The sequence below is a fragment of the Tachyglossus aculeatus genome, chromosome 9 (genome assembly GCF_015852505.1).
Source record: "Tachyglossus aculeatus isolate mTacAcu1 chromosome 9, mTacAcu1.pri, whole genome shotgun sequence".
Taxonomy (NCBI): domain Eukaryota; kingdom Metazoa; phylum Chordata; class Mammalia; order Monotremata; family Tachyglossidae; genus Tachyglossus; species Tachyglossus aculeatus.
This window is the reverse complement of record NC_052074.1, coordinates 59,002,473-59,015,012: the sequence shown is the minus strand read 5'-3', so window position 1 is coordinate 59,015,012 and position 12,540 is coordinate 59,002,473. Positions and strand designations below refer to the sequence as shown.

General features: G+C 46.6%; 1 protein-coding gene across 1 annotated transcript in view; it reads left to right on the top strand.

Moving 5' to 3' along the window:
* Window positions 1-12,540, top strand: part of PDE11A (phosphodiesterase 11A) — a 113,978-nt gene that overhangs the window by 49,232 nt on the left and 52,206 nt on the right. The window contains 2 exon segments of the mRNA XM_038751899.1: window positions 11,120-11,266; window positions 11,368-11,475. Of these exon segments, the coding sequence (XP_038607827.1) occupies window positions 11,120-11,266; window positions 11,368-11,475 (255 nt within the window).

The following is a 12,540-nucleotide window of genomic DNA, read 5'->3' as shown; positions in this document are numbered from 1 at the left end:
TCCCCATTTTACAGATGAGGTAACTGAGGCACAGAGAAGCTAAGTGACTTGCCCAAAAGCCTGGGAGTCAGAGGATTCGGGTTCTAACCCTGGGGTCTGCCACGTGCCCGCTGTGTGACCTTGGGCAAGTCACTTCAGTCTCCCCCTTTTAGACTGTGAGCCCACTACTGGGTAGGGACTGTCTCTATATGTTGCCAACTTGTACTTCCCAAGTGCTTAGTACAGTGCTCTGCACACAGTAAGCGCTCAATAAATACGATTGATGATGATGATGATGATGGGCCTCAATTTCCTCATCTGTGAAATGGGGATTCAATGCCCATTCTCCTTCCTGCTGGGACTGTGAGCCCCATGTGGGACAGAACTGTCCCTGACCTGATCAATCTGTATCTACCCCAGCACTTAGGACAGGACAGTGTTTGACACCTATTAAGTGGTTAACCGACACCGCAGTTATTGTTATTATTATCATTATTTTTTGAGAAAGGAGTGGGTGCATGGTTCTCTGATCCTCAGTTCCTTCATCTGTAAAATGGGGATTAAGACTGTGAGCCCCACGTGGGACAACCAGATCACCTTGTATCCCCCCAGCGCTTAGAACAGTGCTTTGCACATAGTAAGCGCTTAACAAATGCCATCATTATTATTATTATTATTATTCTGGGGAGGGCAAGAGGGACTAACTGCGGTTGGAAGGGAACCCATTCTCTTGTGTCCCGGGTCAATCAATCGATCGTGTTTATCGAACACTTACTCCACGCCAAACACTGCATTAAGCACTTGGGAGAGTACAGTAGGGTAGGTAGACACACTCCCTGGCCTCAAGGAACTTATGATCCAGTGGAGGAGACAGGCATTAAAATAAATTTCAGGTAGGGAAAGCAACCGAATATACAGATATATACCTAAATGCAGTGGGGGTTGCATCAAAGTGCTTTAGAGGTATGGATTTAAGGGCTTAGGCGACACAGTAGGAAGGGAGAATAGGGTGTGGAGATGAGAGGGGAGAGGGCAGATTCTGGAGATGTCGTTGTACTTCCCAAGCGCTTAGTACAGTGCTCTGCACACAGTAAGCGCTCAATAAATACGATTGATTGATTGAAGAGAGAAATGAGGACAACGATCGGCCCCTGCCCCAAGCCTCTCAGTGCCTCTACTGAGGTGAAGTGCAGGGTCTGCCACGCCGAATACCCTCTTTGGCACAAAAGGGACGCTTTTCCAGGAGAAAATCACTCGCCGCATCATCGACCTTCTTTGGAGGGTCACTTCTCCCACTCCGGAGCACACATATTCCAGTTCTGGTTCAAAGCAACTGCAGTGTTCTATCTTTATGTCCCAGAAACCAACTTTGGATGCTGAAGACCCATTTTTTAACCATGCAAATAATTCACTTTGCGGTGTTTTTATATCACACCCAATGACAGACTGTGAAATGTAACACGGTGGCTTTGAGAGCCCCGGAAATCCATCAGCCGTGTTCAGAGACCCTTCATTCAGGAAAATATTTGATTTTTCGCAGGATTTATGCACCGATCAGAAATATTCGAATGCAAGATTTGCAGCCTTTGAAATCAATATCCAGATTTACTAGTGGAAACTTAGTCGTGGGTGAAATGTTATTGTAATCATTTATCCTTCGCGACCTTTGAAAGAATAAAGAACAACAGCCGTCTCAAGGCCGACGTTTATAGCCTGAGTTCTAGGTGAGAGCCGGGCTTGGGGTCTCTTCGACCCACCGTCCGTGACCCTCATTAAAGAATTACCCTGATGCTGCCGCCTATGCGGATGCACTTCATACTTCGGGTCTTTAATGATTAAAGAGCCCAAAGCTGGCTACAAGGTTTTAGTGACCCGGGCACTCTTTAATAATAGTGATAACTGTGGTATTTGTTAGGTGCTTACTATGTGCCAGGCACTGATCTAAGCCCTGGGGTGGAGACAAGCAAATTGAGTTGGACACGGTCCCTGTCCCACATAAGACTCACAGTTTAATCCCCATTTTAAGCGCTTAGAACAGTGCTTTGCACATAGTAAGTGCTTAATAAATGCCCAGAGAGCTCACCTCCTCCAGGAGGCCTTCCCAGACTGAGCCCCCTCCTTCCTCTCCCTCTCCTCCCCCCGCCTTACCTCCTTCCCTTCCCCACAGCACCTGTATATATGTATATATGTTTGTACGGATTTATTACTCTATTTATTTATTTTACCTGTACATATTTATTCTATTTATTTTCTTCTGTTAATATGTTTTGTTTTGTTCTCTGTCTCCCCCTTCTAGACTGTGAGCCCACTGTTGGGTAGGGACCGTCTCTATATGTTGCCAACTTGTACTTCCCAAGCGCTTAGTACAGTGCTCTGCACACAGTAAGCGCACAATAAATATGATTGAATGAATGAATGAATGAATGAGGGAACCGAGGCCCAGAGAAGTGAAGCGACTTGCCCGAGGTCACACAGCGAGCATCCCACGTCTAACAAATCACCAGCCACAGAGCAGCTAGTGAGGGTCTTCCGGGTACATTGAGCCGTCCCAGCTGCCAGAGGGATTGTATGTAGTTCCTGCCCCTTGGGAGCTTCCAGACTCCTGTTTGGGTGGGGAAAGAGAAAGTGTGTTTTCCTCCCTTCGATTTATATGAGCGGCTGTCCTCCTGGCATGACTAAAGCTCTTGCAAAGCAGGGCCTTGTCTCCTAAATCCCAAGAGCTTGGTACCTCTGTTTTCAAACACTCTTGATGAGTTGATGGATCGACTAAGTGAGGTCTCCTTGGCCCCAGTTGTCAAAGCAGTGTGGCTAGTGCATTGATTTTTTGTGGGCTGTTTTTTATGGTATCTGTTAAGCGCTTACTATGTGCCAGGCACTGTACTAAGCTCTAATCAGGCTGGACACAGTCTGTGTCCCACATGGGGCTCACAGGCTTAATCTCCATTTTACAGATGAAGCGACTGAGGCACGGAGAGGTGAAGTGACTTGCCCAAAGTTACAGGGCAGACAAGTGGCCGATTGGGGATAAGAACCCAGACGGGTGGCCCATCCAGCCTGGAACTCCTCCATCGCATAGCGATGCTTAGGTATACAGGTCAGGTAGAATGGGACTAGAGCTGACTGGATAGCAAATGTCCTCATTGAACCACCTGGCCCGGTGGTCCAAGCTGAGCCAGACTGCGTCTGGCATCACCAGTATTTATTGATCATCATCATCATCATAATAATGCTGGTATTTTTATGGTCTTTGTTAAGCACTTACTATGACCCAGGCACTGTACTAAGCGCTGGGGTAAAGGACTTACTGGGTGCTAGGCATTGTGCTAGGAACTGGGGTAGGCCCTATACACAATCAGTTTGGTCACAGTCTGAGAGGGAAGGAAGAACAGGTATCCCCATTTTGCCGATGAGGAAACTGAGGTATACAGCAGTTAAGTGACTTGCCCAGGGTCACACGGCAGACAAGTGGCAAAATTAGAACCCAGGTCCCAGGCCTGTACTCTTTCCATTAGGCCACAACGCCACATAACCATATGCCACACTGTACTTGGGCAGGCAGCTGTCTTAACTTATCACCTAACGAGTCAGAAGCATTTATTGAGCACCTACCATACGCACCGCACTTTACTAAGTATATAAGAAGAGTACAGTAGAGTTTATAGACACGATTTCTGCCCTCCAGGAGCTTAAAATCCCCTGGATGAATAGGCAAATGTACTTGTTTCTCAGCAGTATCACCCACTGCCTCTGTGGGTCTTCGCCTTCATATCTGCACCCTACATAACAGACTACAAGCCCTCTCATTTGTGGGAAGTGAAATTTATCGCACGGTTTATTTAACTCCCCCAAACAATCTATCAATCGGTCATATTTACTGAGCACTTACGGTGTGCAGAGCACTGCATTAAGCGCCTGGGAGAGTACAACAAACACACAATCCCTCCCGACAATGAGCTTATCACCTGTCAGCTCCTTGTGGGCAAGGACCGTGCCTACCAACTCACGTCTACCCTCCCGAGCACTCAGTACAGTGCTCTGCACCCCGTAGGCATTCAGTAGATATCAGTGATTGATTAACAGTTGGCCTTGATACCAACAGGATATCAAATGGACACCCAGTGTGGAAAATAAGGTGCTGAGCAGCAAAGATAGGGCATGCCCTTATTTCCGGCTCTCATCCTGTCTCTAGAGCAGGAAACCGGCACCTACATCATGGCTCGGGATCCAAGAGAAAAAGGCAAACGGAAATACCGACCCAAAGAGCACCGCGAAATTTCAGCGAGCCCCCATTAAGTCACTGCTGTGTGTGCAGACGCGTAATGAAGGCTGTGCGGGCCGGCTGGAGACAGGTACAAACCCTGGAACCGGGAAGCAATTTGCTATTTCTCTGCAAGGCAAAGTCCGGGTGATTGTGCATTCCCCAACCACCCACCTTCTATGCCCACTTCATTCTAGAGTGGGGGAGGCCCGCCCTGACTGCTGAAGAGGCAGAGGTGGGCAAGCAGCGTGGCCTAGTGATTAGAGCCTGGGGGTCTGGGAGTTATAAGGACACGGGTTCTAATCCTGGCTGGCTCTAGTACTTGTCTTGTGTGACCTTGGGAAGTCACGTCACTTCTCTGTGCCTCAATTCCCTTATTTGTAAAACGGGGATTAAGACTGTGATCCCCATTTGGGACAAACCCAATTTGCTTGTATCCACCCCAGCGCTTAGTACAGTGCCTGACACATAGAAAGCGCTAATCAAATGATATTATTAGCATTACTGTCTGGCCTCTGTCCTGCACCTCTCCCCTCCGGCTTCCTCCACTGCCATTTGACTTCTTTTTTGCATACCTCGGAACTCTCCCTGTCCCAACCTCCCTTCGGGCTCCCTTCCTCTTCCCTTTCTGCCCTCCATTTCTTCCTTCTCTCCCCACCTACTAGGAAGGCTTTACCGAGGCCCCGTTTCGGAGCAGATTCCTTTCCGTGTCTGTTTGACGCCTGTTTTTCACCCTGGCCCTTGGATTTGCACCCTTTCCTCACCCTTCTTCAGCCCCACAACACCGTTGTCCCTATCCATAATTTATTCCTTTATATTAATGGCCATCTCCCCCTCTAGACTGTAAACTCACTGTGGGCAGGGAGTGTGTCTACCAACTCTGCTATATTGTACTCTCCCAAGCGCTCAGAACAGTGCTCTGCCCACAGTAAGCACTCAATAAATACGACTGATTGATGGATACAGAGTCCAGTGCACTCCCAATCCTCTTCCTAGGTGGGGGTTGGTGGAACGGACCTTCCGCTTTTATATTGGACAAGTTTACGAGCCGCCTGAACCTTATCTTTGGAGCTGTTCAGTCTGAACCGGATGAATTATGTTTCCCTTCAGTGTATCTTGGATACCGTAGCAGTGCATATATTTCTTTCCAGGAGGGAATGTTCTGTTGTTCCGAGCCGGGGGAAGCTCTTTCTGCTGGTCAGCGCTTCCCAGAGTGCCGGGGAAGGCCAGGAGTAGAATTGGAAGCAGAACTCTTTATTTTTTTTTTTTAAGAGGATCAGTATATTATGAGAAATTTAATTCGCCCCACAGATTGTTTTAATATGATAAAGTTTTTAAATCCTAATTGTTTCCCAGTGGAGCTTCCAGATGAGGCGGGGTAAAGACAGATTTACTGAAAGAGTAATAGGATCCTAAAATCAAAGACAGGCCGGCAGCAGAAATATTCCGGACGGCCACAGTGGATGCTAATCTTTCGTCAGTGGAGCTTCTACAGACTGAGCTCGCGGTCTGACCATCTCTGGGTGAACAACGCAGCGTGAACCGGGCAGCGATGGAAATGTGCGACACCAACCGCGACACGCCTCGCCACGGGACCAGCCCTGGATTGGAGTAAAGCAAATTCCATTTTGTCACCCCTTGAGGTCGGCCACCCCGGATGAATACCGGTGCGCTCTCTGACCAGTCGGTCCCAAGTATCCCTGCAAAACTCTCATGGGGCTGGGAGGGCTGGGAGGCCTTTGACGCATCACCTGGGAGAGACACACTGAATTTGAACCCATTCAGAACTGCGGGCCGGGGGTTCGCCCGCTGGACCATTCGTGAGCACCGAGCGCTTGAGAGAGTACAGCTTAGTTGGTGGACACATTCCCTGCCCACAGCGAGCTTACAGTCTAGAGACCATGAATTTACAGAGAACTGCTGGAGAAGTCAAATGTGATGTTTGCGATTTCCTAAAATGTTGAGTGGCATTTCCTTGAAACTCTCTACAGGAAAGACCTTTCCCTTCACGAAATTCTGTTGGTTCTACCTTCACAGCATCTGTAGAATCTGCCCTTTCCTCTCTATCCAAACTGCTACCACACTGATCAAAGCTCTCATCATTTCCCGCCTTGACTACTGCATCAGCCTCCTCGCTGACTTCTCTGCCTCCTGTCTCTCCCCTCTCCAATCCATACTTCACTCTGCCGCTTGGATCATTTTTCTGAAAACCCATTCAGTCCGCATCTTCCCACTCCTCAAGAACCTCTAATGTGGTTACCTAAACACCTCCATATAAAACAGAAACTCCTTCCCATTGGCTTTAAGGTCCTCAATCCGTTATTCCCTCCCTCCTTCCTTCACTAATCTACTACAACTCAATCCACACACTCCGCTCCTCTGGCACCAACCTATTCTCTGAACCTTGATCTTGTCTATCCCATCATCTACCCCTTTCCCACATGGTCCCTCAGGCCTGGGACCCCCTTCCCCTTCAGATCTGACACCACTCTCCCCACCTTCAAAGCCTTATTAAAATCTCGAGAGTGTCCCTGACTAATGAAGAAAGATTGGTCTATAATGCCACTGATGTCAGGAACAGGATTGACTTTTGGGATCAGGATGACAAAGGACAGAACTGAAGGGATTAATGAAACCCGCTACTGACAAGGAAGATGGACCCCCTTCCTGGGGAAGACACTGTGACTCTTGGGTTTCTGGCTATGGAGACAAAACCATTATTTTCACACACCCCTGACCCCAAAAGCTGTCTCTACAGGACCCAAAAGACTTGAGAGTTTCTGCACCAGGCTGAAAATATGCCAAATTGAGTATTTCTGCCCTCTTAACTCTTTGGGACCAACCTGCCCCCTCCCAAACCCCTCTGGCTCCCAACTCCCAGCTCTACCACTTGTCTGCTGTATGACAAGTCAAAACTTTGTAAAATCCCCATTTTACAGATGAGGTAACTGAGGCAGAGAGAAGTTAAGTGACTTGCTCAAAGTCACACAGCAGACAAGCGGCAGAGTCGGGATGAGAACCCACGTCTTCTGACACCCAAGCCCGTGCTCTTGTCACCGAGCCACATAGAAACTCCTTACCATCAGCTTTAAAGCAGTCAATCACCTTGCCCGCTCCTACCTTACTCTAATGCCAATCTCCTCACTGTACTGTGATCTCGTTTCTCTCACCACCAACTTCTTGCCCACTTCCTGCCTCTGGCCCGGAACGCTCTCCCTCTTTATATCTTTTAGACTGTGAGCCCACTGTTGGGTAGGGACTGTCTCTATATGTTGCCAATTTGTACTTCCCAAGCGCTTAGTACAGTGCTCTGCACACAGTAAGCGCTCAATAAATACGATTAATGATGATGATGATGATGATATCTGACAGACGATCACTTTCCCCACTGTTAAAGCCTTATTAAAAGCACATCTCCTCCAACAGGCCTTCCCCAACTAAGCCCTCATTTCCTCTTCTCCCACTCCCTTCTGCCTCGCCGTTGCCCTTGGATTTGCTCCTTTTATTCAACCCTCTATCAGCCCCGTAGCACTTATGCACATATCTGAAATGTATTTATTTATATTAATGTACGTATACCCCACTAGACTGTAGGCTCGTTGTGGTCAGGGAACAAGTCCACCGACTCCATTCTGTCGTACTCTCCCGAGTCCTTAGTACAGTTCCCTACACATAGTAAGCACTCAGTAAGTACGATTGATTCCTGAGCACTATCCTGAGCCCCAGAGTGGATACAGTACAATCTTATCAGACACAGTCCCTGTTCCACATGGGACTCACAGTCTAAGAGCATGGGAAAACAGCTGAGGCCCAGAGAAGTTAAGTGACTTGTCCAAGGTTATACTGCAGAACTGGTGGGGCAGAGCTGGGATTAGAACCCAAGTCTCCTGATTCCCCGAGGTAGGACTGCCATGTTGTTGTTTTTTTTAAATTTCAGAAGAGCACAATCAATCAACGGTATTTATTGAGCTCTTACTGTGTGCAGAGCACTGTACAAACGCTTTTGAGAGTACAATACAACAGAGTTGGTAGAGACGGCCTCTGCCCACAACAAGCTGACAATCTAGAACACAAGTTTGAATAGTCTATTCTATTTATAGAATATTTATAGAATATATAAATTCTATAAATATATAGAATATACAGAATATATAAATACTATAGAATATTTATATTTATATAATAGTCTATTCTATTTATTTTATTTTGTTAGTATGTTTGGTTTTGTTCTCTGTCTTCCCCTTTTCGACTGTGAGCCCACTGTTGTGTAGGGACTGTCTCTATATGTTGCCAACTTGTAGTTCCCAAGAGGTTAGTACAGTGCTCTGCACACAGTAAGCGCTCAATAAATACGATTGATGATGATGATGATGATGATGATGATGAAGTTTGAGAATAGTCATGTGTCTGATTGGTAGTGAACATTCTTGGTACATTAAAGCCCCCTTTTTTCAGTTTGGGAATAGGAGGCCCCCGCTCTGATAAGGACCTAATTTCCACCCTCCAAAAAAGACCAGGAGGAAAGCAGAGGTGGCTTTCGGGTGCTCCCAGCAAACTAGTGCCTCCGCCCACCTTCCCGCTTCTGGAACATTATTCAGATTAGCTTCAGGACCCATAATTCTGTACTTTCATTTATTGCCGCTGTAAACGGTTCTTTTACCCCAGTGTTATTTCCTGGCTATTAATTCGGGAGTTATTTTGGATCGTGGTACTCTCTTTTGATTTAGGGAAGTGATGTCTGATAAATATTTAAGAAGTCGAAGACTGACACTCGGAGAAATTTACTTTGATTTGTTTTGTTAATATCCTATGGTTCAAGTAATTATAGATTTGGAAAGCAGTATTCCTTTCTCTGTCGAGAGAGATGGAAAGCGCTTCTCTTTATTATAATAGTGTACTTGAGCAACAGTAAGTCTATCCTATAGCTCCTTTGTTCCTGGTTCTGTTGAAGGCCTTTGTAACCACCTTTATCTCACGCACCTCGGCAGAAAACACAGTCTTGTTTGCTCCAAAATGGTTTGTGGGAGAGGCTAAGAATGCATGCAAAAGGTATATTCCTGAAAAAAGACTAAGAACACATGCAAAAGGTATATTCCTGAAAAAAGACTGGCTGCACCTCTCAAACTCTCTGAAAATACTTTTTCCCCTCCATCCTGCAAGTTAAATCTGTGAGGTTTCCACTCTATTGCAAATGGTTTATGGACCAGTTAATCAACTAATCAAGCAACATGGCCTATCGGAAAAATCACAGGCCTGGGAGTCGGAGGACCTGGCTTCTAATCCCGGCTCCGCCACTTGCTTGCTGTGTGACCTTGGGCAAGTTACTTAGCCTCTCTGCGCTTCAGTTAGCTCATCTGTAAAATGGGGATTAAGACCGTGAGCCCTGTGTGGGACAGGGACTGTGTGTATCTACACTGAGTAAACACTTAACAAATGCCACAATTATTATTATTGTTATGACTATTAACTAAGTGAAAAGGGCAGGGCTAACCAGAATGGGTCTTGGGGAAACAGGTCTTTTCCCAATTTTCAAACTATACACCCACTCTTCGATCTTTAAAATAGCAAAGCAAATTCAGTGCTCTGGAAAGATGCGGCTTTAATAGATGCGATGTTGAATTTCCAGTGAATAACTGTAACGGCGGATCTCGGCTTTGACCGATCAAGGAGCACCAACTCAACCGCGGTCCTTTCCTCGGACACCCCCCGGGTGCCATGCCACTTGGCAGTGCCCCTCAAGATTGGGTTTCCACACCTGGGCAACTTTGATCGGAGGCCAGTGTTTTTCCCAGAGGTTCAGCGCTTAGGACGGTGCTTGGCACACGGTAAGCACTTAGCAAATACCGTAATTATTTCTATTAGTCTCGGTGAGCTGGCGACCAGCGCCGGACCACTGGAGAGCAGAAGAGAAGTCGCTTGGCTACCGACAGCCGACAGGCCCAGGAATCCAGTGGGTGGCCTTGGCAGGGACCAAGTCAGCCTGATGGCTGGGGTCAAGCCAGATGGGACCCAGGACAAATTCACTTCCAGATGGACTTGTTCCCGGCTCTTGGAGGTAGAAAGCAGGTTGTACGGGGGAATGAGTTGACAGCTGTCTTATAGGAGTATTTTGATAAAGCCGCATATTTATGACCGGCATTGTGCCGATAGCGTTATGTTTACCCAGAATGAAGCTCAGTGTTATTGCTGTAATTTATTCCTGAAGTGAAACGAATCCTTTTGCTTATTCTCCAAACATCTCTATTTTATTAAAAAAAACACGTTCTCTGCCACAGATACATTGTGTGAGGCCCCCTTTCTCCTCCTGAACGTACAGTAAATATGTGCAGAACAAAGAACACTTGTACAGCCACAGGATATAAGGATATGAGAGACTCAGAGCGGAGTGGTGTATTTTAATCCCTTTTTTTTTCATTCAAAGCAATTAAAATTCACAGCTGCTGGCTGTCCAGATGTTTCTTGCATTTAAAGCTCTGTAATCTGCATTAGAATATATTGGGTTACTGCGACTGCTGTAAACTAGACACTTCCCTGTTCTAAATTCTGCACGTCAGCTCCAGCGTAAGCGTATACTATCTTCAGATTAACTTTTAAAAAAATTGTTTGGAGCATTAACAGTTCAGAAATAAAAGGTGGCTGACTATTCGGTGTTTAGTCAGCGGGGGTCAAGCCTGATGAATGGGATTCTTCCAACGAGCACTGGGCAAGAGCAAGAACCCGTGGAACTGTTGTTGCCTTTTGTCTTCATCATCATCATCAGTCATATTTATTGAGCGCTTACTATGTGTAGAGCACTGTACTAAGCACTTGGGAAGTACAAATTGGCAACATATAGAGACAGTCCCTACCCAACAGTGGGCTCACAGTCTTCCGCTCTCTTAGGCCGCCAGGATCCCACCAGTGTCAGAACTGGCCATCAGCGACATCCATTTTAATGACTTCTCCCTTGACGTGGACACCATGATTACCGCGGCCCTGCGGATGTTCATGGAGCTAGGAATGGTCCAGAAATTTAAAATAGACTACGAGGTAAGTTTCGGCTTTGGGCAACGATCCGTGGCATTGGGACGCATCGGCCGATCTGGGGTTTGGGCTCCCGATTGACACAAAGTCCGCCGTTCTCATTTCAGACCCCGTGCAGGTGGCTTCTGACGGTGAGGAAGAATTACCAAGTGCTACTGTACCACAACTGGAGACATGCATTCAATGTGTGCCAGCTGATGTTTGCGATGCTAACGGTAAATACCCGGCCCTCAGAGAAGCCCTTTGCTCTTTACACCCCACCTGCCAAAATCCTCCTCCAGCTGCCTTTCTCTCGGGCATTTACCGTGCTATTTATTGATTACTCTGGGAACAGACTAGATAGTGATACCCTGGTTTGGGGAGTGTATATCTGGCAACGTTTTCAGAGCTGTAGAAACTGCGGTATCACTGACAAACTAACAGATGGTGGTTCTGGATTGATCTTTTGTACGTCTCTGCAAAGTTTTCATCTGATGAAAACAGTTTTGTGAAAAGACACTGTGATTTTGCACCAAATTTACTAAACCGTGGAAATGGGAATGGCTACCAGATTGGGGAGTGGCCATGCCAACACCGTCCTCTTTATGGCAAGTTGAAAAACATAAATACTGAATCCACACGGTCCTTAAAAGTCCCAACAATATCATTCATTGACAGTTGAAATTTGGCATCAGAAGGGTTTTTCCTTTTTATTTTTTAATAGCATTTGTTTACCACTTACAGAGTGCCCGATGCTGTATTAAGAACTGGGGTAGAATGAAGATGATCAGGTTTGACCCCTAGTGTAGGTCAGAATTGGAGGGAGGATGATTTAGTCCCCATTTCTCTACAAATATGAGGTAACTGATGCACAAAGAAGGTAATAGTCTTACCCAAGATCACACAGCGGATGAGTGGCCGAGCTGGGATTAGAATCCAGGTCCTCTGATTGCCAAGCCCATGCTCTTTCCACTAGGTCAATCCTATTGTCCCTTATGGCTACCCATCAAAAGGCAATAGGGCCTAGTGGAAAGAGCATAGTCTGTGAGTCAGAAGACTTGGGTTCTAATTCTTGTTCTGACCCTTTACCTGCTACGTGACTTTGGGCAAGTCACAACTTCTCCAGGCCTCAGTTTCCTCCGCTGTAAAATGGGAATTCAATGCCTTTTCTTCAACCCCCTTAGACTGTGAGTTCCATGGGGGACAGGGACTGTGTCTGATCACCTGACCTGATTATATTCTATCTATCCCAGCACGGTAGTTGGCAAATAGTAAACACTCAATAATCACTGAATTGGTAT